At 38.6% G+C, this 24,096-nt stretch overlaps 1 protein-coding gene across 2 annotated transcripts in view; it reads right to left on the bottom strand.

Moving 5' to 3' along the window:
- MYOM1 (myomesin 1) overlaps positions 1-24,096 on the bottom strand; it is a 74,692-nt gene that overhangs the window by 30,277 nt on the left and 20,319 nt on the right. The window contains exons 6-21 of one of the 2 annotated variants that reach the window (XM_030444158.1): positions 21,813-21,905; positions 20,792-20,880; positions 20,620-20,682; positions 18,747-18,911; positions 18,070-18,231; positions 14,223-14,364; positions 11,407-11,606; positions 9,755-9,811; positions 9,274-9,398; positions 7,608-7,791; positions 6,448-6,622; positions 5,226-5,347; positions 3,973-4,299; positions 1,936-2,132; positions 1,143-1,269; positions 223-407 (exon numbers count right to left, since the gene is read on the bottom strand). In XM_030444158.1, the coding sequence (XP_030300018.1) occupies positions 223-407; positions 1,143-1,269; positions 1,936-2,132; positions 3,973-4,299; positions 5,226-5,347; positions 6,448-6,622; positions 7,608-7,791; positions 9,274-9,398; positions 9,755-9,811; positions 11,407-11,606; positions 14,223-14,364; positions 18,070-18,231; positions 18,747-18,911; positions 20,620-20,682; positions 20,792-20,880; positions 21,813-21,905 (2,413 nt within the window). The remainder of the gene's footprint in view (positions 1-222; positions 408-1,142; positions 1,270-1,935; positions 2,133-3,972; positions 4,300-5,225; positions 5,348-6,447; positions 6,623-7,607; positions 7,792-9,273; positions 9,399-9,754; positions 9,812-11,406; positions 11,607-14,222; positions 14,365-18,069; positions 18,232-18,746; positions 18,912-20,619; positions 20,683-20,791; positions 20,881-21,812; positions 21,906-24,096) is intronic. The other variant, XM_030444157.1, reaches the window with a different exon arrangement.

The following is a 24,096-nucleotide window of genomic DNA, read 5'->3' as shown; positions in this document are numbered from 1 at the left end:
GTAATAATGGTATTTGGGTTTAGCAGTGCTTTCTTTGACTTTTTGGCTTGTCATACCAATTTGTCTTCTGAGTTGCTGGCTTGTCTGCCTACACAGGCATTACATGTGTGTATCCTCAGCACAACATCAGCTATTATGTATTTCATTACATGGAACAATGATCACCAAAGGGTGATGCTATCAAAGGCTGCTAGTCCAGTATTTGGACCTTAAGCTATTTACCTTCAAGAATTTCTTTTGAAGTAGCTTCTCATTGACACTTTTCCAAAGTTCCTCCTTTGCTTGAGTTTCCTTCATGTCAATATAATAACCAATTATGGGACTACGACCAGTATAAACTGGTTCCTTCCACAGCAAAACCAAGGAATCCTTCCTAACTTCTGTGCATGTGACATCATGGGGTGGCCCTGAAAAATAAGAGTTAAAGCTGGCATCAAAATAAACCCCCAAAAGGCTAATGCATAAGACTGCAAAAACCAAAACTAGACACCATGTTGTACACCCAGAGCTGACATAGCATGTGCAGCTGCTCTGTCTCATATCTAGACCCAATATAAATACAACTCATGCCTATTAAAAAGACCAGCCCTAAAAGCAATCCAATTTGTTGGGATTTGGTATCTTAATCAAATATTTGTGAAAAAACAATAATGGCAAATAATCTCCAAACTCGGGGAAGTAAGTTAATTTCTAAATTTATGTGCTGCTTCAAGGACTGCTTTTAAGTCCTCTGAAGTCAATGGGTGTTATTTTCATTCATTTCAAGGAGTGTTAAAAGGCCAGCAATCTGTCCTTGAAGTGACACAAGGGTGAGACAAGGGTTACAGGACCACATTCTTCTCTGCCTTGTACCTTAGACAGATATTAATGTCTGCCACGTGAACTATGAAGCAAAGTGGCAGACAAAGCAGGAAGGATTAAGAAAATACAAGCTTCATGTAAAATGCTGTTTATTAAATAGGGATTGTTAAATCCATCATTGTAAATGTACTCAATCAAAGTTATGTAGATTCAAGCCTGCATATGAACTTCTGAACTTCAGTGCCTGTTGACTCCCCTGGAAACTGAAGGCTTTGAGAATTTAGATATTCAGTCACAGAGCACCCTTGGGCTACGAAAACACCTCCCACACAGGATCCTACCAGGTACAGCAATAGTCCATTCTTCACATTTGAAGGACTGGCTGGCTGGGGAGGGTGTCCCAACCCCAGCCAGGTTAGCAGCAGCCACCTGGAACTGGTAAACCATGTTTTCCTTCAGGTTTTCAATCTGCAGAATCAATAAGATAGTACTTAATAACTTTGGATTGAGTCTTTAGAAGAATGCCAAAATGGCCATTATTGAATGCATGACCATGCTTTTAATTTCCTGAAGAAATGAAAGTCCTTTATGTAGGTAAAGGTAATATGGACACCTTGGTAATCAGGGAGGCAGCATGGTATTGCTCAACAGTCTCATTATTCTGCCTCATGATGCAAAGCAAGTTCACTTAAGGCAAGGGTTGTCCTCCCAATGGGGTGAAATTCAGTCCTGGCATTGCTTCTCATTTGTAAAGCAGGTTCAAGCTAGCCCTGTCTCTAAACTGGATCAAGAACTGATCACAAAACACAGCTGGCACAGATTTGGTTCTAGCATTGGCAAGCACTGGCACCAGTCCATCTAGCCCAGTAGGAATTACATTTGTTGTTAGGGCTTAGAAAAATCTAGGCAATGTCTAGATCAGTGCCTTCACAAATGACATTTGGTGCCAGACTAGCAGGTAAATGTATAAATAATTTTGCAGAGAAGTTTAACTGAGCTAAATAAGTTTAATTATCATAAAACCCTCTGAACACCAACCTATACACAGAATCATAATTCATCCCAATTTGTCTTTGAGATCTATTTTGGAAATATTGTCTTCATCTACAGCAATAACAGAAGTTAACTTCTTACCCTGTATGCCCTCTCACTAACAGCCTTGATGTTGGCCTCCATCCATCTCCCAGGAACTCCATCAATCACTTCACGATAGTTCACGTAGTAACCAGTAATATCAGTTCCTCCAGTGACTTCAGGTTCTTTCCATCCTAATACCATTGAGTCATGAACACTCTCAAGCACCGTGATGTCATAAGGAGGAGATGGAGGAGCTGTGTGAATGTGAATAATACATAAATAAATAGGGAGCAGTATTTCCGTAGACAGACTGGCATTCAGTTACCTTGTTCAGATGGGTTCCTATCCTGCATTTCCTAGTTAGGACAGCATTTATGTGGCATGGGGAAGTTTCTGGAGTTGGAATAAGAAATGCAGGATAAAAGCTTCAATACACCAAATGAAAAAGTCCAAACTTCATAGGAATTAATTTTCAGGATCAAGCTGATACACGGTGAGACTGTGTTGCAATTGCAGCTCTGATGTAAGTGATCACGACTCACTTTAAAAATGTGGAAAATGAGGAACTAAAACTAATAATACAGGAAAAGTAAAAAAAAAAATGGAGATGCAATGATTTTTTCTCTTGTGCTGAAACCAAAGTATTTTTCACACATACAGTATTTGTTGTAGTTCCTTTTTTTAAAATAGACCCATATTCTTCCCTTCCAACAGTGTAGTTTATCTGTTTTTTTGTTTTGGTTTTTTTGTTTTGTTTTGTTTTTTTGTTTTTTTCCTTTTTAAATTTATACACTGTACAAGTTTTATCATTGCACCCATCACATGATCTTACCTTAATGGAAGGATGGAAGGAAGTGTTATCATGGGCACTGTAGACTGACCAGAAATGGAACATGGCTGTTACTGGAACTTACATTTAAAATTTTGCTGCATCCTCTTCTCCTTAATTTTCTTTTAGCAATACAGAAATCATTAACTTCATTCCAGCCCATTTCTTTGTAAAGCTTTTGGTTTGTTTAGAAGAGAATTGCTTGCCCACACCCTATATATTATGTACTAGTGAAGAACTCTATTTGTGCTCATGAAGTCCTACTTTTGATGGAAATCATACATCATATCCCTTTCTTTCTGTCTTTGATGTTTTATCTCAGTGTCAGCAAGACTCGCGTACCTCTAATGTATTTCCTGTTCAGCATTTTGCACAAGTCTTTTGAGTCTTACTCAGAGGGGTGAGAAGGAATCCAGTTCACTGGTCAGGTACCAGGACTTAATGAAATTCAAGTCCCACATTTCTCTGGCATGATGGGTGTTTAAGTATTAACACAAAATATGATTTTGTGTGTGTGCCTTCAATTTGATAGGTTTTCCTCATTACCTACTGCTATCAGTAAGAGATCACAGAATCATAGAATCAAAGAATTTTCAGGGATGGAAGGGACTTTTAAGATCATCTAGATCCAATCCCCCTGCCATGGGCAGGGACACCTCCCACTAGATCAGGTTGCTCAGAGCCCTGTCCAGCCTGGCCTTAAAAACTTCCAGGGATGGGGCTTCCACCGCCTCTCTAGGCAACCTGTCCCAGTTTCTGTCCAGCTACAACACACTGTTCATTAGAACTGTCTCAGAGGATAAGCTGTAGCTTAGGCATAAAGCTACAGAGGTTCTTCATATATCCTAATACAATACAGATCTTCATGCTTACCACCATAATCAGATTTTGTTCCCTTCACACACATATAAACCAGAGACTAGGTAACAAGACTCTAGGTAACAAGACTCCCCCCAAAATTACTGAGGTGATTTAGAAATAATACAGTATCTTGGGTAAACTAATATGTAGTCAAACGAGCTATTAAATTAGAAATGAATTTATATATTTATTCCACTTTCAGTAGTCACTAAATTTTTAACTCGTCTTTGATACCATTACTTACATACACAATGACCTTAATGGAGAGCTGAGCATGTAATTAATAGGTCTGATGGAAGATTCATGACCGGAGAGCACATTCACTAGAGGCTTGGACAAGCAGAAGTCACAACTTTCTGAAATGGATGTACTAAAGCAGTGAAATCTATGTCACTAACTCTCACCTATGTCTTTCTTCTTCGTCACCTTTTCCAGTGTCAAAGGGTCCCCAGGCTGAGACTTACGTGCCTGCTTAGCAGCAGCCTTTTGAGGTGCAGATGTGATGGTGTCCTTAACCATTTCTCTCATGTTACTGCCTCCCGTACTCCCCAGTTCGTCAGAGCTACTGGGTAGTGTGTCTCTATTAAATTTAGCATTGCATTTTAGCAAAGCATCTGTGTCAAAGACAGGCTGGGAGGACTCATGCATGCCTTCCCAGCTGGTAGTGCAGTCTGTTAGTCCACCAGCTTTACCACTCAGTTCAGGACACACACCATGAAGCAATCCTCCCCCTAAAATTGCCAGAAAACAGCAAAGACATTTTGAATTAGAATACTGACTTTTTTCTTCATTTAATCAGCACAATGAAGAAATGCATACAGTGAACAATACATCCAGAGTATGACAAATCACAGGTTTTACACAGAAAATGTTAAACTTGAATCCACAAAAATTTGAAATGAATAAAATACCTCTCAACCTGCTCACATGTAATGCTCTTTTGATAACGTCTGTAGAGCAGAATAAATATTGAAATTTCATAGTAATCTTGATTTGCTACAATTGTTTTAGTATTAGAACTTCCAACTCATATTTCTGATCCTTTCAAAATTATCTCACAAAATTGCCCTTGGCCACATGTCTCTGCTATAAGGTTGTGAGGTATGAAGTTTAGATACAAATGAGAGTGAGGATGTTGCAGACATACAATTTATTCTAGCCCAATGATCTCATTAATCTTTATGGATTAGGTCAGGCAGTGGCAAGCAGAAGTAATTCTTCAACAAATGGAGAACACACAGTGTTACAGATGGTACACAAAAGACACATTGCACTGATTATTAGCTTTAAGTATGGAGACAAATTTCTTAGAAACTGACAGTATCTGTGTGTTAGATGTGATAAATACCCCAATATGGAATCCGAGTGACATTCCATTTTCCAGGACACCTATGAAGTGAACTTAGCAGTGCTCTCTTACAGTGGTTCACAAGAAACACCTGAAGAAAACTGGATGGTGAAGGCAAACAGTCTACAGTGAAGTGATGGTGAAACTATGACTGTGAGACCATAGGATCTATGTATAAATTATTATTTATAGACAGCATTGTAAAACAAAAAAAATTAGTTACAAATAGTTGTTGAAAACATCTTTACTTTTTTTTTTTTTTTTTTTTTTTATATTTACTATGGAATTGAGCAATGAAAAATAGCTTACCAATGGCTGCTTTCACTTCTATAGGCTCCGAATCTTGTGAGAATTCACTGAGTCCTGCTGCATTAACAGCTCTGACTCTGAAAATGTAGCTCTCACCATTCTTGAGCCCATGGCAAATGAATCTAAAACAAACCAGTGAAGGAATACTTAGAAAGTATTATGAAGAAAATAAAAATCTTCAGGGGGAAAAGAAAGGGTTTCTTCCATAAAATTTATTCTGGTTCTGAAAACTGAGGACATACTATGATCCCATGAACTTCAATGAAGGTCAGAGAATGCAGACTCTATCTGAGTTTTGTGTTTTAAAATAAGGAACAGCATGAAACTTCACCAACATTTGATGTAACCACAATATAAATCACAGAATAATATATGAAGGAATATAATACTGTCACATACAGCTGTTGCAGGATGAATGAACAAAAGAATACTTAAAAGAAATTGTTGTGCTTGTGTTTAAGCAAGTGGTGTTTTAGGTATTTCTGATATAATAAGCATTATTATGGTCCAAGGGTATTTAGCAGAGCCTTACTTATTGTAATAAGGGTTGTCATGGATAGGAACTACAAATAGGTATAATTTATAACAAGTATGGGCTGTAATTACTTCTTTAGACTTTGAATGTGACATTCGATCTGACTTAACTTGCAAACTTTTAAACCTTGATTATTTTTTCTGACTAGAGACTGAGCTTATGTTGGTAAGAAATGTGAGTTTATACACTATATTTAAAAGTGTTCACTAACATCTTGATAATGACAAGTGAAAGAGCAGTTAGTAGGTAATATTGTTAGCATTATACAGTTCACATTTCTTCCTGACATTCTAGCTATACAGTCCAGACATGTTTACAGCAGCCTTCCAAAACACAGGACTATGCTTTCAAACATAATGCAATTTAGTTTTCCACATTTGTAACTTCAGTCATTCTCTACTGTACTGTTTTTCATTGAACTACAACAGCTAAAACTAGTGATCTGCTTCTCTTTTCTTCACTAGCCATGTCCGTGTTTCTTCCCTTGACTAATTATTTCTAATATAAGTTTGGTTACAAATTTCTCTTGGACAAAATTGCTTTTTGAAATAGGCTTTTATAACTTCTTATGAACATCACCTGCAAGAGTGATTGCAGTGTGCTGCCTAACATAGAGCAATTAACTCTGCTACTACTACTGACTGAAAAGCAACTATACCTGGTAAATCAAGACCTGGTGACCATTACCTTGTGCCTTTAACTGGATTGTTGTTGCATGGTTCCCAATGACCAGATCCAACTACACTTGACTCAATGTAGTACCCAACCAGCTCCTTGGCATCTGAGGGCTCTTTCCAGGTGAGCACAACTGAGGTGTCTGTATTTCTGGTTGGCATAACATGGTCGGGAGGTTTGGGAATATCTGTGGGAGAGAAACAGAAACAAATGAGTGACCAGTCATTCGAAATTTACTAATAGAGTAAGAGTGAGATTCTATTCTTGCTGATATTAGCACAAATAATACACATTTAACCTCCTCAAACTCCTCTGATTTCAATAAAGTAGTCCAATGAAATAGGACAGGATCAGTAGGTTCAAGTCTTTGGTGGTGAGGTTCCTCACATCTCCATTGCCTATGGTTATGGACATTTCCTTCAAATCAAATTTTTTTTATACCCTTGTGCTGAATATCTGCACCAGAGATGTGATTTAGAGCTTCCTAAAAAGGGAAAATGTGTTAGGTGCACACTGAAGGATTTTGCACGCCCTGCAGAATAAACTGGAAACAAATTCTCCTGATAAGTGGCAAAAGTGTTCTTCAGAAAGAGCTTTTTTAATTTTCTTAAATAGTACAGATCTTTGAGAATTCAACCAATATGAATGAACCAAAAGAAAACACAGACAATCTGGGAACTGGATTCCAATCTGCACTGGCATTTGGAAACAAATTGCTAATGTAGACACAGCTACTGATGCTTTACTGTAGTGAATGTCTTGGCTTTTCTTCTAGTGGAAACAGTCTCTGTATTCATGTAAGTATAACATTCTTCACTTTTGTTTAATTTGGCAAACAAGAAAGGTTAAACACTGCTGATGTCTGGGCATATATTCAATAAAGACTCTAAGTAAAACAAAACATTTTTGTACTTCCCTGAGTTTTCATTTTCTTTCACTATATGCAGCCTTTGCAGTTCTTGGCATCACTTAATTCCCTTGGTTTGCACCACTATACATTAAAGGTTCAGCGACCCAAACCAAAGTTATTTTAGTGATGGGGAATGAATCACTGACTACTCTTCATACTTGAATTATTTACTGGGCAGCTATCTGTCTTCAGACAAAACAGTTACATCATAAACAGAAGAGATCTCAGGGAGGGAATTTAGTACCACTGTCCACGCACTTACCAAGTTTGTCATCCATCACAGTGGCCTCAGTTGCTTCTGAAGGTTCACCAATTCCAGCTGAATTGCAGCAGCGGACTCGGAAGCAGTAAGATTTGCCTTCAGCCAAATCAAAAACTGCAAAGCGAGGAGACTTCACAGGGATCTCAGTGTTCACCCTTTGCCAGTCCTCTGTACCAGCAATGCACTGCAGTCAAATCCAGAAAACTGCATTTGGAACAAAACTGCCTGAAAGCTGAGTATCTAACTTGACAAGTCTTTCTACCTGGATCACCAAATGCATGTCAGGTATGGAAAAGAGGGAGTTGTGTTCCTTTTTTGGGCCTTTCCACAGAATGAGTATATTTCAAAGCTTATGAATCTAACAGATGTCCATCTATGCCAGAAAATGTACATAGAACCTTAGTGGATTTAATATATCAAAGCTAAACTCCTCTCCACCAGAAGAAAGTGATGTTATTATTAACTGCAACCAGTTCTGCGCCACTTTCAAAGAAAGTTCTGCAGACATTCAGCTTCCAAAGAACAAAACTCTAACATTATCACATTGCTACTAAATGCCCTTGTACCATCCTTGAGAATATTTTCAGGGTATTAATTAATCAGGATTTGACTTTCATTTTCCAGAAAAAAATTACCATGTTCAATTTGTGAACTGTTCTTCTTTGTGTTGCTAGAAGTTCTACATACCTTGATCACTTATACTGTTAATATTAGTGATTACATTTGGCCTGGTTTCTGAGGGATTTCAAATTCTCAGGAAAACACTACCTGACTATGTGACATTAGTGCTCAGTAATTAGCATACAACAGATTAGTAAAAAGCTTTCTTATATAGAAGCTCAAAATTCATATACTAATCCTCTCTGTCTGTTGCTAAGTGAAACCCATTTATTTAGATCAGATTTCATAAGAGAGATGAAAAACACATAATGGGAAGATATTTATGTCTCCCAGGAATACACTTCTAGGTTGACAGGGAAAAGCACTGGTAAAAAAAATTGTGAGCTATGTGATACAAGTGAAAAGGGAGATGGCCTGAAGAATTTTCTAGACTAGCAGCCATGCAAAAAACATTTCAGAAAAGCAGGACACTGAAATTAAAACTGATTCTATTTTAGAAAATAAATTCTGTCATCTTTGTTGAATTGGTGAAGCAAAGCTAAAGTTATTGTGGGGGATAAATATGATAAGGCAGCTGGAGAAGAAAGTGTTCATGCCAAGAAGCTCTTGCAGAATGCTTGCAGCCAAAATGTTAACAATCTGTCCCATCAGACAAACTTCCTTTATAGAAATTTTATTTCATATATATATATATGTGTGTGTGTGTGTATGTATATGTATATATATATTTATATAAACATGTGACTTTGGTCTGTGCCTTCTCATTATAGTTTTTCAGACTATCTGCTCTAGAGTAGGTCAATGACACAGCTCATGAAAGGATATTAGAGCATGTGACATATTCTGCATCTACTTTTCTATTTCCCATCTTTCTTTTCTTCCTAGTTAATCTACAGTAATTATCAAAATGAGGTATACAAGTTCTAGTTCTGGCCATAGTTTGAAATTCTCAGGTGGAAATGGAAATAAATTAAAGATCCAAAAGAGATGGCAAAACAAATGTGAAACATCACCACAACCTGATTCAGATTCTGTCCATTTTTACCTTTTCCACAAAGTACATGATACCCTCATGGCCCCGCTGTCCAGGAGGTTTCCAGCTGAGAACAACATAATTCTTGGTGGCTTCAATAACTTGGAGATCTGTAGGCGGACCAGGAACAACACCCTCTGAAGAACAGGGGAGAGGAACAGCAGTGGGAATTAGGATTTAATTTATTGTGGTAATTAAAGTATAAAAAGAGCATTAATATATCTTGCCACCAGATTTTTTTTTAAAAAACAGAGTTAAAAGTCTTCCAAATATTGGTTTTAAATGTCATTCCTTTAACTTTAAGCATGTTTATGTGTTAGGTCCTGAATAATGAAATCTCACCTCACAACCAAGTTAAGTTATTCAAGGTCAAGTGACTCTCACAACAATGAACTTTGGGTGTGTGCCAAACTTCACTGAACTCACTGGGAGTTTTTCTAATTACTCACTCAGCTTCACATGAGACATTTGTAGGCAAAAGGGCTCTGCTTACCTGCAGGTTCTTCCTCAGTGACAATAATCTGTCCAGTCCAAGGAGCAGAAGGGTGACCTGAAACAGATGTCAGAAGAATCATGAACATGAGAGATTCAGGGATTTGAAAGAATGAGGAAACCAACTCTTTGATTGTTCAAAACTACCAGTGGCAAGATTCATATGAGCTCCATTTTTGGTCACTGCTGTGACTGTTGATCATGTAGCAATCCAGTCATCTAAGCTGGTTCTAGGATGACTGGCTTGAATACTGAAAAGAGCTCAGCAATCAATACATCCAGAAAATTTAATTAGCTGAAACATCTATTCCTTCCTGAAATGCCACTGAAGTCACCTAGGTGACAAGCAGCAGTATTTGGCTCACTCAGCTCCTTGTTTTCAGATAAAACTTCAACTTAATTTTCTATACTGTATTCATTTGGTTTAACAGCTCATTCATTAAAGGAACAGCCAAATTCCTGAAAGCTGCAGTTTGTTTTTAACCACTTTTGCTCATGTTACCAGCTTTCAAATCATAGGTCCCAGTCACAATCAGGAATGGCTCAGACTGACTCAAGACATTTATTTTACATGATTTGGGTGGCTCTCTCAGTGCCTCCATGTCATCGTTATTCTTGCAGTTAGGCATTGAGATATTAACCAGGTTAATGCACTGTCAGGAATAATTTTTGCAAGTGTTGTTCTCCACCTCCATGTGTTTCATCTGTTTTGAAAATATGAGCAGAGATGGAGCAGGTGGGAACAGGCCACCAGACCAGACTTCATAACCTGAGGCAGCTGTAACACATCCCATTGAGAAGAGGCCTCCCTCATACATCAGGTTTCACATGGCTGCCTGAGTACAGTGTTTCTTGGCAGTGCCAAAATTCCTTCTTCCAGTCTTTTGTCTTCTTAAGTTTGAATGGGAACCTTGATCATCTGACCACAGTCTGTAGCTTGCATCTTAATTTAATGTAGAGACATACAAGCTGGGACCGTGGGAGCTGTGAAGCTTTGCGTGGAATACCAAGGACCATTTGCAGTGATGCCATTTTAAATAGTAAAACTTCAGAAACAAGTAGAAATAATTTCAGGCATATTATTTTGGCACGTGGGCAGAGAGGTGGATTTGGAAGCGAAATGTCTGGGACGTTGCCAGGGCACAGGAAAAATATCCTTGACTTGTAAAATGTTAACTTTAAAACAGAGAGCTTGTGATCATTTATCTACAGGGATCATTTATCTGTTGGGTTACTGGTATTGTGCTGATGTTACTGCAAGACTTTGATTGTCACATGAGCACAAAATCAGCCACTCTTGCTGGTGGCACAAGGAGAGATTATGCACAAGATCTGTTCAGCCTTTTTGTTGGTTGAACAAAAGCAATCTCTTTAAACAACTGGCTCTCCTGTGCCTTTTCCTCCCTTCCTGCTAGTTCAGAGCATAGCCACAGCCAGCCAAAGCCATTTGAACAGATAGACCACCTTGTGCAAACAGCACTGAAGAGGATTTCTTCTTTGCAAAGCTGTCTCCAAAGGATACTTTCTTTTTGCATTGCTCCCTCTAGTGGGATTTTGAAGGATTTTGAGCAGAAAATAATCATATTTATTGTTTTATAAGTGAGTTGTGAAGTTTTAGACCTCTTGGGCAACCTGCAAACAAGCACATCTTACTTCTAAGCCTGGCTCTGTCAGCAGGATCCAGAGCAGCCACAGGCTCTGACACCCGGGATGGCAAGCTAACACCAGCGTTGTGCACAGCTCGGACTCGGAAAATGTAGGAACGGCCTTCAACCAGGCCAGTGACAGGAAAACGAGCAAACTTCACAGGAGTTTCATTGCACTGGGTCCAGTGGGATGTGCCAACCTCACACCTGAAAATACAAACAGCAAGAGCAGGGCTGTGAAGGGAAAAAAGTGCAAACTCAGGGCACTCCCCCTCCCCTCCCCCACCATCAGTTCATGGTCACTGCCTGGTCCATACCAGTTTCCTCAGCAGCACTTATATACCGGTGACATCAAAGCAGCTGCACCAAGAGGTCAGGGCTGAAGTATGCACTAAGCCCCCTGCAGCTGCACCCCTTCTTTTCTGAACTGAGGAAAGGACATGAGCAGAACTAACTTCACTGTTTAAACCCTCCCAAGTATGTTCCAGGATGCTTAAGGAGTGTCAGCTTTAGCACACTTGAAGAGACATGAAATACATGTATCTTTTGCAGTTGCCAGAAGGTGACTAGTTCATCTTTCATGCACAGTGCTTCTCTGCACATCCCACAAAAGGATGGGCTTCACAGGGTGTGGAGACCTCCAATGTGAGTTCTGTGGCAAGCCCAGTGCACCAATGGCTGTGAACAGTGTTAAAGTCAGGTACTCAGTTGGACCTGCCCTCAGGTTTTGGGCACCTCACTACAAGAAGGGCACTGAGATCCTGGAGTATGTCCAAGGAAGAGCAACAAAGCTGGTGAAGCACAAGTCTTAGGAGGAGTAGCTGAGGGAACTGGAAGTTATAGGCTAGAGGGGAGACCTTATTGCTCTCTAGGACTGCCTGAAAGGAGGATATAGCATGATGTGGGTTGGTCTCTTCTCGCAAGTAACGATAGAACAAGAGGAATTGTCTTCAAGTTGTTCCAGGGAAGGCTTAGATCAGAAAATAGGATAAATATCTCTACTGACAGGCTTTTCAAGCACTGGAACAGGCTGCCCAGGAAGTGGTGGAGCCACCATCCCTGGAGGTATTTAAAAGATGTGTAGATGTGGTGCTTGGGATTTGGTTTAGTGGTGGGCTTGGCAGCGCTGGATCAACAGTTAGACTTAATGATCTTAAAGGTCTTTCCCAGCCAGAATGATTCTATAATTCTGTGATTCTAAAAACCTCTGAGGCTACCCAGGGACTCTACAGTTTAGTGGCTGCAGCCACTGCCATGGCAAGACCTGGCAGGATGGTGCTGGTCCCACTGGTGGACTGGGCAGGAGCCTGGTTTCTGGCAGAAGGCAGGAACAATAGCAGCTCTGGCTCAGGGAATCAGGAGGACACTGTGGGGATGGCTTTCCAGTATCCAGAAAGGTGGTTAACAGAAATATCAACTACTAATTTAGGAAAGACTTTTATTGCTGCTGAGATACCTGCTGAACTGAACGTTATGGTGCCTGCCCTGCTTTCTTGGTAGATGCAAGCATCTTTTCTGGAAATTGTTCTGGGGTTCTGTTTTCTACCTGGGGAGAAAGACGCTGAGCTTTGCTTACAGTGTTAGCACAGAACTGTGCTGCTGCCTCAGGTGACCACCTGCTTACTCCTTGAGGCTGTTAGGGGCAACCCTGGCTGAATATTTGGGTGCCTTCAATGGGATCAAATGCTGGAAAGGAGTAACACATCTTTGAATTCAGAAGTGTAGAATAAAGCACAGAAGAGGAAAAGCAAAATGCTCTTTGTCTTGCAGTTACTCCCAGTGCTAACACTCCTCAATAGCCTAGTTTTAAAATGAGATGTTATTTTTCAGTGGTTAGTCCTGTCTTTTCTTTAGGATATTTCAATGAATGTTACAAAGATGTGACTTAGACCTAGCACTACCCAGTTACTGAAGCAACTGACAGTCAAAGATTACCAAACCAGTAAAATTGTATTTAAATTGAATATTAGATTTGTTTCACAAAGCAATGTCCTCTTTTAAAACATATAAAATTTGTGCATATACAATGACATAATATAGTGGCATATTTATTTTCTTTTTATGTATATACACAATGTTTGGAGTTTTTTGACATGCACCTGAATTAGCACATGGGAATTCCATATTACTGATGAAGTATTCTGTTACTGAAATTCAAATAAATATTACCAGCTCTGAAAAATTCATTGGTAGTCTTAAGTTGCTGACTGAATTTCTTAAATTCAGGGTCCTGGAGTCCTGCCACTGTGTGACAGATTCAGTTTTCATGTTTTTATAAATTATTTCCAGTTCTTATTGATGCAGAGAGAAACATAAGTGTGACCTGCATGAAGTGTGTGAATCCACAAACTTAGAAAACAACAGCATGTAAAAAATACCCAATTCTCTCTGAGATAATATTTTGCTTTCTGGTACCTGGTAAGTATTTGGAAAATGGTAGAACACTGATACAGAAGGAGCCACAGCTGTCTGATGAAGGAGCTGATCTTCAATCTTACAAACTACCAAATTGCAAAGTCATGAGGGCTCTGAGGCCTCAGAGAAAGCAGAGAGGGATGAGTTACTTAATCAGTGTCTTGCAGAATCCTTTGTTATGTAGTTAAATGAAGCAGGCTGTAATTATTTATATGAAAGTTAGATTGGGCCCAGCCAATCTAAAACAAAAATAATTTCTCTCTGGCCAGCAACAGGGATGAAAATAAAAATGACCTTTTTTGTCTCCTGCTTTTCAATGTGCTTTTTTAGGCTTTTGAGTTAGAATGAGCAGCAATACAAACATTTCAGTCCAGCTTGCTCACATTTCAGTCCAGCTTGTTCACTGACCTGTCAATGAAATATCCAAGGATGGAGTTTCCTCCATCGACAGCAGGCTGCTTCCAGGAGACAATGACATAATCCTTGTTGGCATCTAAGCACTGCACATCCAGTGGTGCACCAGGGGCTCCAGGCATTTCAGCATCAGCATCTATGAGGATGGAGACACACATTTCCAAATGTGAACCACAGTTCTCTCACAATTATTAATCTTTAAGGGCCAAACTATGCCCCTACTGAGCAAAAAACAGAAGTTTTATTACTGACTTCAAAATTACTTGGTTTTGTATTCCAGTGTTTTTCTAGGTTTTGGTTTTCTCTTTGCCACATTTACAAATGCTCAGCATGTCACAATACACTATATATGTAATTCACCAAGGCCTTTAAAATAAAATTGGTAACATGTTCTGCTTAGGACCTGCCAGAAACATTGCTGAACTGAAAACTTGGCAATCTATATACTTACTTGCTATTCTACTTGGGAGAAGAGGCTGGTATCTTGCCTTGCAGACAGGCAGTAGCTAAGACAAAAGTATTCACACACTGAATAGGCAACACTGAATTAAATATATCTTCACACATAGTCCTTCATTGTTTGTTTTTGGTCAGCTATGGACTGCAAAGGTATCAAAACCTTTTGAAGTTTAATTATAGCATGCATACATTATCATCAGGAGCATATTCTTCCTTTTAAATGTTTATCACAGATCTGAGACTGCTGATGTGAAAGGGCCTTGACTCCAGCATTAGCTTCTGGACTTGTCTTATCTAAAGCTTTACAAACCAGAGTGCAGTGCTGGACACTGGGGAATTTTACTGTTTACACAGTCAGAGTCCAAACTGTGAGATGAGTTAATTTTCATGTAGACAAAAATAACCTTTGCAGGAAGATTGTATGTAAGACTTTCAAAGGAAAGAGGCTGTTTCTGTGCAGAATAACATCAATTATAGGAAGCATTTTTCAAGCCACCTACTTCAAAAGAAGACCTGACTTAGACAAGAAAGATGTGTATATACAAAGAAAAAATACTTTGCTAATGAATATTATTCATACATTCTATCTAAACTTCTTAAAGATGTTTGATGTTCCAAAGCACTACAGGATTTTGTATGATAATATACATTAATCTTTTTTTTCTACACTTCCAGTAAAAAAATTTTATAAGAGTATTTAACATGCTTCATTAAGTAAAGCAGTAGTCTTCAGGGAAAAAAAACAAACAAAACACCACACTTTACACTTCTCTTATAGGCAGAATAGTATCACATGGAGCTTTTGAAGTTGTGCCAAAGTTACCTAATCCAGGTTCTAATTAGAGCTAACTCAATGCATTTTTAAAACCAGTAAAGTAAGGAATCCAGTTAACATAACAAAATAATAAGAACATTAAAAGTAATAACAATATGTTTTTAGTAACCTCTATATGAAAGATATCCATTTCCCGTATTTACTGCTTGACGAACGTGATGAACCACAGTTTCTTTCCAAGACAGAATAGGAAATACCTGGGACAGCCAACACTGCTGACCAGCCTCAGGGAGGCTAGGATTTCATCCCTGATGGCTTGCTGACAAATGCTGACCTGTAACCATGGCAGAAGAGTCACACATGCTCTGGAAGCCTGTCTAAAGACTTAATGTTATGATGCTGATTAAGTGCACCACTCAGTCCCATCAATACACAGGGATTTCTACACGTGACACAGAAAGACAACTGCTTGTGCTTCAACACCACAGCTAGCCACTTGTACCAAATTTTCCTACAATTTAGGAGGAGCAGTGAGGAATTCACTAGCAAACTGAGACTGTGGCAGTCATTGAAGTTGGAATGCGGACTATAATTAATCTAATTAGAATTTGGCAAACACACCAATTGGCTAATAATATACTCTGCTGAAAGGGGTCGTGGGTTCACAGTCAGGTCATAGCTGCATTGATAGAAGATGTAAGAGGAATGAGGGTGATAAGGCATTTATGTAGCAGCACAATTTAAAACAAAGGAAGAAAGACAAATCCTGTTCTTTGTCATGGGTGGTCATTTCAGTAGATTCTTTCTTCAGGTAATGAAAACGTGTGCTTCAGTCATATTTTCTGAGCAGGCTGTTATCTCACACAGCTCTGCTGGACTTGGCAGCACAGGCCTGGTCTGGGCATGGTCTCAGTGCCAAGAATTTTCAGAGCCTTTTGAATTAGCCTTTCGTGCTTCAGCTGCTTTTAGCAGCTGGGACAGATAGAGAATCAGCAGGCAACCTGATAGCCATGGCTTCTTTTAAAGAAACATTTCCCTAATAGAAATTCAAGAAAGTTTTTCATGGTAGAAGCAAACAACACCTAGAGAAATTACATTTTATTTCTACAGTTTGTTGCTTTGCTTTAGAGAATCAGAGAATGGTTGAGATTGGCAGACTACTCCTGAGATTGCCTAGTCCAGTCCCTGGCTCATAGCAGGGTCAGATAGAGCTGGTTGCCTGGGACCATGTCAATTCAGCTTTTGGATATCTCCAAGTATGGAGAATCCACAGCCTGTCTGGGTAACCTGTTTGAGTGTTCAAATACTGTTACAGGAAAAAAAATTTCTTATGTTTAAATGAATTTCCTGTGTTTATTTTAATTTGTATCAATTGCCTCTATTCCTGGAACTGGGCACCACTGAAAAGAATCATAGACTCATAGAATGGTTTGGGCTGGAAGGGACCTTAGAGATCACCCAGTTTCAATCCCCTTGCATGAGCTGGGACACCTCCCACTAGACCAGGTTCCTCAAAGCCCTGTCCAACCTTGCCTTGAATGCTTCCAGGGAGGGGGCATCCACAGCTTCTCAAGGCAACCTGTGCCACTGTCTCACCACCCTCACAGAAGATAATATCTTCCTAATATTAAATCTACCCTATTCCAGCTTAAAGCCATTATCCCATGTCCTACAGCTACACACCCTTGTAAAAAGGCCCTCCACAGCCTCTTTAGTCCTCTTTACCAGGTATTTATACACATGGATATACTCCCTCTAAGCCCTCTCTTCTCCAGACTGAACAACTCTATATCTCATCTCTCCCTCATTTACAAGGTGCTCCAAGCCCTAGTTTACCATCACAGCCCTTTGATACTGACTGTAGTCAGTCCATGTCTCTCTTCTACTGAAGATCTCAGGACTGGACCCAGCACTACAGATGAATCTCTCACCAGCACTGAGTAGAGGAGAAAAGACCACCTCATCAATCTGCTGGCAATGCTCTTCCTAATGCAGCCCAGGATGCCACTGTCCTCTGTGACAAGGACACTTTACTGTCTCATGTTCACCTCAGTGTCCACCAGGACCTGCTGAGTCTTCTAAAAAGTGGCTTTTCAGCCAGTCAACCCCCAGCCTGTCTTGGTGCATGAGATTATTCTTCCTCAGGTGTCAACATGTTTGTTTCCCTTCTCCTGCATTTTTTCCTGCATTGTGCATTAAAGAGAGACTCTCCAATAGCACACAAAATATTGATCAAAACAGCACAGTTTAGCTACAGCAAGACAGCTATGAAAATGCATTTTGACACTATTAAAGAGATTTTTTTCCTCTTTATGATCTTGGTATTGTTTATAGGCTGAAACTGCAAAAGAGTAGTGAAGCTACATCACCACCTAAATTTCCTCCTCAGAATGCCAATGTGGCTTAGAAGTCTTCTAGCACATGACACCAAAGCTTTGGGGTATGCACTCAGTTATTCCAAAGATAACAACTGGAAGATAGAATCTCCTAATAGAAAATTATTATTCTCTTTTTATTGGAAAAAAAGGACCTAAAATGTCTGAGACTGGTTTCGACAGCTTTTTCCTAATTTCTCTGGGGAGTTTTGTTCACAAAACGATGTCCTACCTCGAACAAAGACATAATTACTGAACTCTTCAAAGTACTCTCCCATCACCACTCGTAGAGTGTAAAGACCTTCATCTTCCTTGTTGGCATGAGTTAGAGTTAATGAAGCTTGTTCCCCACTCCAATGCATCTGGACCCACTTGGATGGTGTAATAAGTACACCTAGAAAGGAAAGAATTTAATGATTAGAACTGGTTGGATCTACTGAGAAACAGATTCTGAATGTGGAAAATAGATTAGAAATACACAGGAGGCAGTTCTTATTATGCAACTTTCAGTCTTTGAAGACAATAATAAATTCCAGCTAATTCTGCTGTAATTACAGCTAAATTCTGCTCTTATGACCATTTTGTCTTAATTTTGAAATTGTAACATCAGAGAGCAACAGCACAACACATTTGTACCACTACTTAAGAAACTTCTTGGTGTACAAGTAAATAGCAAAAGCTGCGTGGGCTACATAGAATGGCCACACAGGTGATGGAGTTGATCAAAAGGATTCTAATTTAAATTTCTTTTTTAGAAAGGAAAAAACAAGATGTTTTCACAGTGCTTTGTCTGTTTCTCACTGTGGTTCCATTCCAAAATGCTAAATTTTGAAAAACTTTTAATTGAGAAAATATTACTGTTTGGAAACCTGAAAAAAGGTTATATTTCTTCATGTCAAACATTCTCACCATTTCTGTACCACTCGATGTCTGGTTTGAAGAGCTTGATATCAGGAGTGATGACAACTTTGCAGCCCAGACTCATTGTCTCACCTTCTCTCCCAAAGGCAACATCAAAAGTGTCAACAAAGCTGATCTCAAACTTGGAAGCATAGCCATGAGGGCTAACGCCAACTGTGTAAGGTAAAAAAAACACCTGTTTGTATACTTTTTTCTTTCCTTTTGTGATGAAAGGAGTAGAGCACGATTACTAATACAAGCTTAAACTTTAAAATATAAATAGAAACAGTATATATTCAGGCATCATGTTCAGAGGTAACTGCAGTGACAAATAATCCAAGTTGCAATTATCACAGAGAACCAACTATTTCTTTATTGATACAACTCTAGTTCTTACAGCTAGACCACAGAATCATAGAATAGCTAGGCTTGGGAGGAGCCTAATCATCTAGTTCCAACCCCCCTGCCACAGGCAGGGACACCTACCACTAGATCAGGTTTCTTAAGGCCCCATCCAATCTGGCCTTGAAACCTTGAACCTAGCTCTGTTCATCAGGGAGATGCTCCTGCAGAATTTCATTCCAGAATTTCCAAAATTTCAGATCCAGCATTTTATCATTTTATCATAAGGTTTGTTTTATAACTTAAACAGAATTTTAATTATGATTAATGATTTATTCAGGCCAAGCTGATCTTTAGCTTATATGGCTCTTTTATTTCCCTGTTTAAACTTCTTGCTCCATCTCAGGGCAGTCATGTGTCCGCTCAACCTTCATTTTTACAACATAAATAAGTCTTTGGGGGGTGTGTGTGTGGAGTTATTATACAATGAGCTCTTCATTCCCACAGGCACTCAAGTAGCCTGCTCCTGAATTGACCTTTTTCTGATGTGTGACCTGAGTTATGCAGTATTCCAGACAGAATACACTAAGTGCCTTATACTTCTGCTGCACATACACAGCACAGGGGCTTCCATATTTCTTTTGAAAACAGCTCAGCTGATAAAACCTAGGGTCAGATTTTCCTTTTCCACAACTGCCCCGCACTGGCAGATCACAGTCTTTCTGTGATCCTGAATATATGCAGGCCACCATCTTCCATTACCAAGTGATAAGTCTCAAATTATACTGGAAACTCCTGACCTTGCATTTTGTAATGTGGTACATAATCTTGTTTCTATTATTTCAGAGCTTCAGTGTATAAATGGCATCTCATATGCCTTTGCAGCATACTCCTGATTGTATTTGTGCTGCTACAATAAAAGAAATTTCCATAAGTCTCCTTGGTCAAGGCTTCCACACACAGGAGCTCAAGGGCACTTCACACACATCAAATATGGGGGTGGATTGTCTTAACAGTTCTTATCATAGAAGTATCTACGCAATACTGTAAAACACTTAAAATTGTGAGGGCCTCAGGTAGAACAGATTACAGTTCATACCTTGATACATCCAAAATATTCAAATTGGACTCTGGTGACTTCATCTTTTCCATGTATTTTAGCAACACAATGTATCACACAGCAGCAGACAAGAATGATTAAGTCAGCAACTCTACTTATGAACTATGCACTGCTTAGCTTTTTTCCAAACCATGTTTTATTGCAAGTGATGAAGTGTCTCTCTCTGACTGGTTTTATTCATCAGCTACGGGCGATATTATAAAGATGTTTTCTTGTATAAGCAAATAGACATAGACATAGAAGACAAAACCATTTTCCCCTACGGGTAAGGCTAATACCATCTGAAATTGTAGAGCTCAGTACTTTGTAAATCAGACCTACTTCTTTTTTAAATAATGTTACAAAATATTCTGCTTAGTCATGTGTCATGATGTCACAATTGTAAATGGATGTGTCAAACAAACATATATTGCAACTTACGGCCCAGAGGCATGGAAACACTTCCAGCATGCAAAAGACTTGGATCAATATCTGGTTTGTACCCTAGACAAAAAAAGAGCATCTCCAGTCACTGTCAACAAGAGGTAAATGAACTTGGCAATATGCATCTTAAAAAAAAATTTGAAAAGAATAAAATACTTTGCAAACCTACTCTTTACCACAAGGGAAGCATAAGCCGAAACTTCTCCTTTAACATTCATAGCAGAGGCCCGATACTGAGCAATGTCATCAAAGTCACATCTAAAATTACAGAAATTATTAGTCATGGTACCCATTTACCTCATTGGCACACCCTCTCCTCTGTTTTAGATTTTAAAAACACCCCTCAGAAATCTGCATAAAATCTATAAACAAGAAAAAATCTTGGAAGACACTGGACTGATTGTAGGCAGTAAATTTTTTGTAATGTTAAAAATCCAGTGTTTGGAATACATGTTTCTTTTCAAATACCACTTGCAGATTTGAAACAGAAAATACAAAGGAAAAACTGTTAGAAAATACAAAGGAAAAATATTTATCTAAGTTATCTCTAGCTTGCTGTCTCTTAATCAGCAATGTTTAATGTTGAAGCTGTAGAAATGGTTGATTTCATAAAAATACATTCCAAGGGCATCTACTAGAATCTAAATTGTCAAATCTAGATTGCTGTTGATTGTCAAATTAGGTGATTAGTTCTTGTGACTTCAATGTTTTTCTAATGCAAAGTGACTGTAGTGATTTCCCATTCGGAGGATGAGTACTGATTAAGATCTTTCTTGTGTATAAGTGAAGACATCTGAGTTTTGTTTCTCATTCAGTAGGATCCAGGAACTTTGCAATATTTGAAAAAAAACCAGTTAACACACATATTTTAACCCTGAATTAGATTTTTCTCATATTTAATTGTACTCATGCGGCAAACAAGTGGAAAAAGTTATCAGAAATATTCCGCATGTTTTTGACTCATCCATAAATAGAATAATTATTGAGATAAAGTACTCACTTAAGTAAATTGCATAGCCTTCATTGAGAAAAAAAGGTATTGCTTCAACATGTAGTAGACAACATTCACTTCAGCTGTACAAATTTGATATCTCTTCCATGCCCAAGAGATATGTTCACATTTTGCAGGTCTCAATATATATCAATCTTTCAGCTTAATCTATTTGTTAAATTATCCATTATTCCCTTACTCGTTAATCTCCAGTGAGTGCAGCCCATATCGACTTTCTATGATATACTTGCCAGGGGGAGTCTGGTCATTGATGGGCACGTTGTTTTTGTACCTATGGAAAAGCAAAGAAACAGTATGCCACAAACCCAAGTGAAAAATAAAATACATTAAAAGGTCAAGTGCTTGGTGTTTGAAACAGAACATAAGTTTCTGCATGTTTTCTTAGATAAACAGGAGTCTAATTTTCTGGAAAAAACATCATTGAGAAGCTTAATCTCTCTTTTACTTTGACCTGCCTCAGTTTAATTCTATTGCCTTTAAAGGGAGAAAATAGTACTGAACACAGTGAAAGCCAACTTATATAACCATGAATTTCATGTTACTGTTTGTAAAGGAATTGAGGAGTCATGTGAGCAAAACCTCAGGGTTTTGTGAATTGCAAACACTAGAAACAAGCATCCTTACCTAACTGGTATCATATACATTTGGTTTGCATATTTAATTTGCCTTTAAAACCTGCATATTCACAAAAAAAAAAAAAATCATGTAGAAAATTAAGTTTGTTTGGTTTTTTTGTTTGTTTGTTACTTTCATAGCTAGGTTTGCAGAAACCCTAGTGCAAATATGATTAGACTGGTAAAAAAAAAAAACAAAACTTGATGGTAAAGTGCATTTCAGAGAGGGATCTGGCAAGAACTGTACTACCAAAGATTCCTCTGCCTTTACAAGTATACCCTATGAGTGTTTTCTGGCACAGGAATATATTCAGGTAGGAAAAGTTTACTGTCAAAAATACTGTACAAAATCCCCAGTAACTTGAAGAAATGAACCAGTACTGCCCAGTAGTGAGCTGGCACTGCTAATTTCAGAATTTATATAAACAGCATGAGAATCAGGGAAGAAAAGTTCAGTGCTTCACACTAGATTCTTCCTCACCAGCTACTGTTTAAAAAGTCACTCATTCTGAACAATATATGGTGTAACCCACTAAATGTTTGGGTGAATCCTGTCTTAAGTGAACTCTGTTGATATGGAACAAACTGTCAATAAGACTCTAATAAAATTAAAATTAAAATAAAATTAACACTGAATTGTGTTCAATACATTTGGGATTGGTGTGAGGTCTATAAAGAAATAATGTTCTCTAAGAAAATGTCCTCCTTTAGCAGAGGACATTGTGCTCCTTGTGCTCCATAAGATGTGTATATAAGGGAAGTGGAAATACAAATTATGACAGATAGAAGTATCTTCATCTCTTACTTTGATGTGGCTTAAATAAACATTTTTCTTCATAAGTCATAACAGACATGGAGCCAAAGTGGTTTGCATCTTTGTTTTATATTTTAAAGGTCAGTTTCTCAGACGATTTTAATCAGGAAAAGGAACTGCTCTGCTGTCAAAGGCATGCCTCACTTAACCAAACAAATCAGTAATAGAAAAGAGAATAATGCCCTCAGTTCCTAATATTTTCCAGGGAACATGAATTCCTTTGAAATGGGATGTGACTCTGACCTCTTTAGCTTTTCTCCAAGGGCTTGGGTGACTCTTGGATCCCTCTGGCAATGTGGGAGTTCAGTGGCATATAGTGCCCTGCAGACACAAGCTGAGTCAAGCAGCAGTGAGAAGGCTTTCACCTCTCATCTTCATTAGCAGGTTGGAGAAAAAGTAACCTATTCAATTTTTGCTTATTTATATAAACCTATGGAAAGAGTAGGGATCCTGTGTTAGCAGGACCACTTGTTATTTCTGGAAATGCAAATTCCAGAACAGCCAAGTCATTAGCTAATGTTGGACTGCAATCTCCCACTGTCATTATGCACTGATAGTTTATGCTTTCTGCTACTGGTTTCAAATGTCCTGGGTTTTCCATATGCTTTTTCCAAGGCATTCAGAACAGCTGCATCACACAGTAAAGTTTTCTTTAGAGAAAGATCACGAAACCTTATAATTTATCATGTACAGCACTGAAAAGTCTCCATTGCTTATACAAAGAGTGACTGTTTGGAATACACAAATGACAATTTATTAGAAATGCTGAATGAGAGTTGACAGATCCAGGTCAGCCCTATACTATATCTCAGAGCTAAGACACATGCTAAAATGTCTGTGAACTCCATTAGTAGCCTGTGGCGAGCTGAAATCCCATTGGAATTCAGCTGCACAGTGAAGTGCTGTATTAATTTCTATGATCCACATTTAGCATTTAGATGAAAGGCTGGTTCACAGTGAGAGCAGAGGCAGACAGCTGAAGGTTTGCTTTAACCGTGTCAGGTTTTTGGGATAAAATCTCAAGCAAAGTGAAA

The sequence above is a fragment of the Calypte anna genome, chromosome 2 (assembly GCF_003957555.1).
Source record: "Calypte anna isolate BGI_N300 chromosome 2, bCalAnn1_v1.p, whole genome shotgun sequence".
NCBI classification, from domain to species: domain Eukaryota; kingdom Metazoa; phylum Chordata; class Aves; order Apodiformes; family Trochilidae; genus Calypte; species Calypte anna.
Note: the sequence above shows the minus strand (reverse complement) of the source record. Positions and strands in the feature narration are given on the sequence as shown.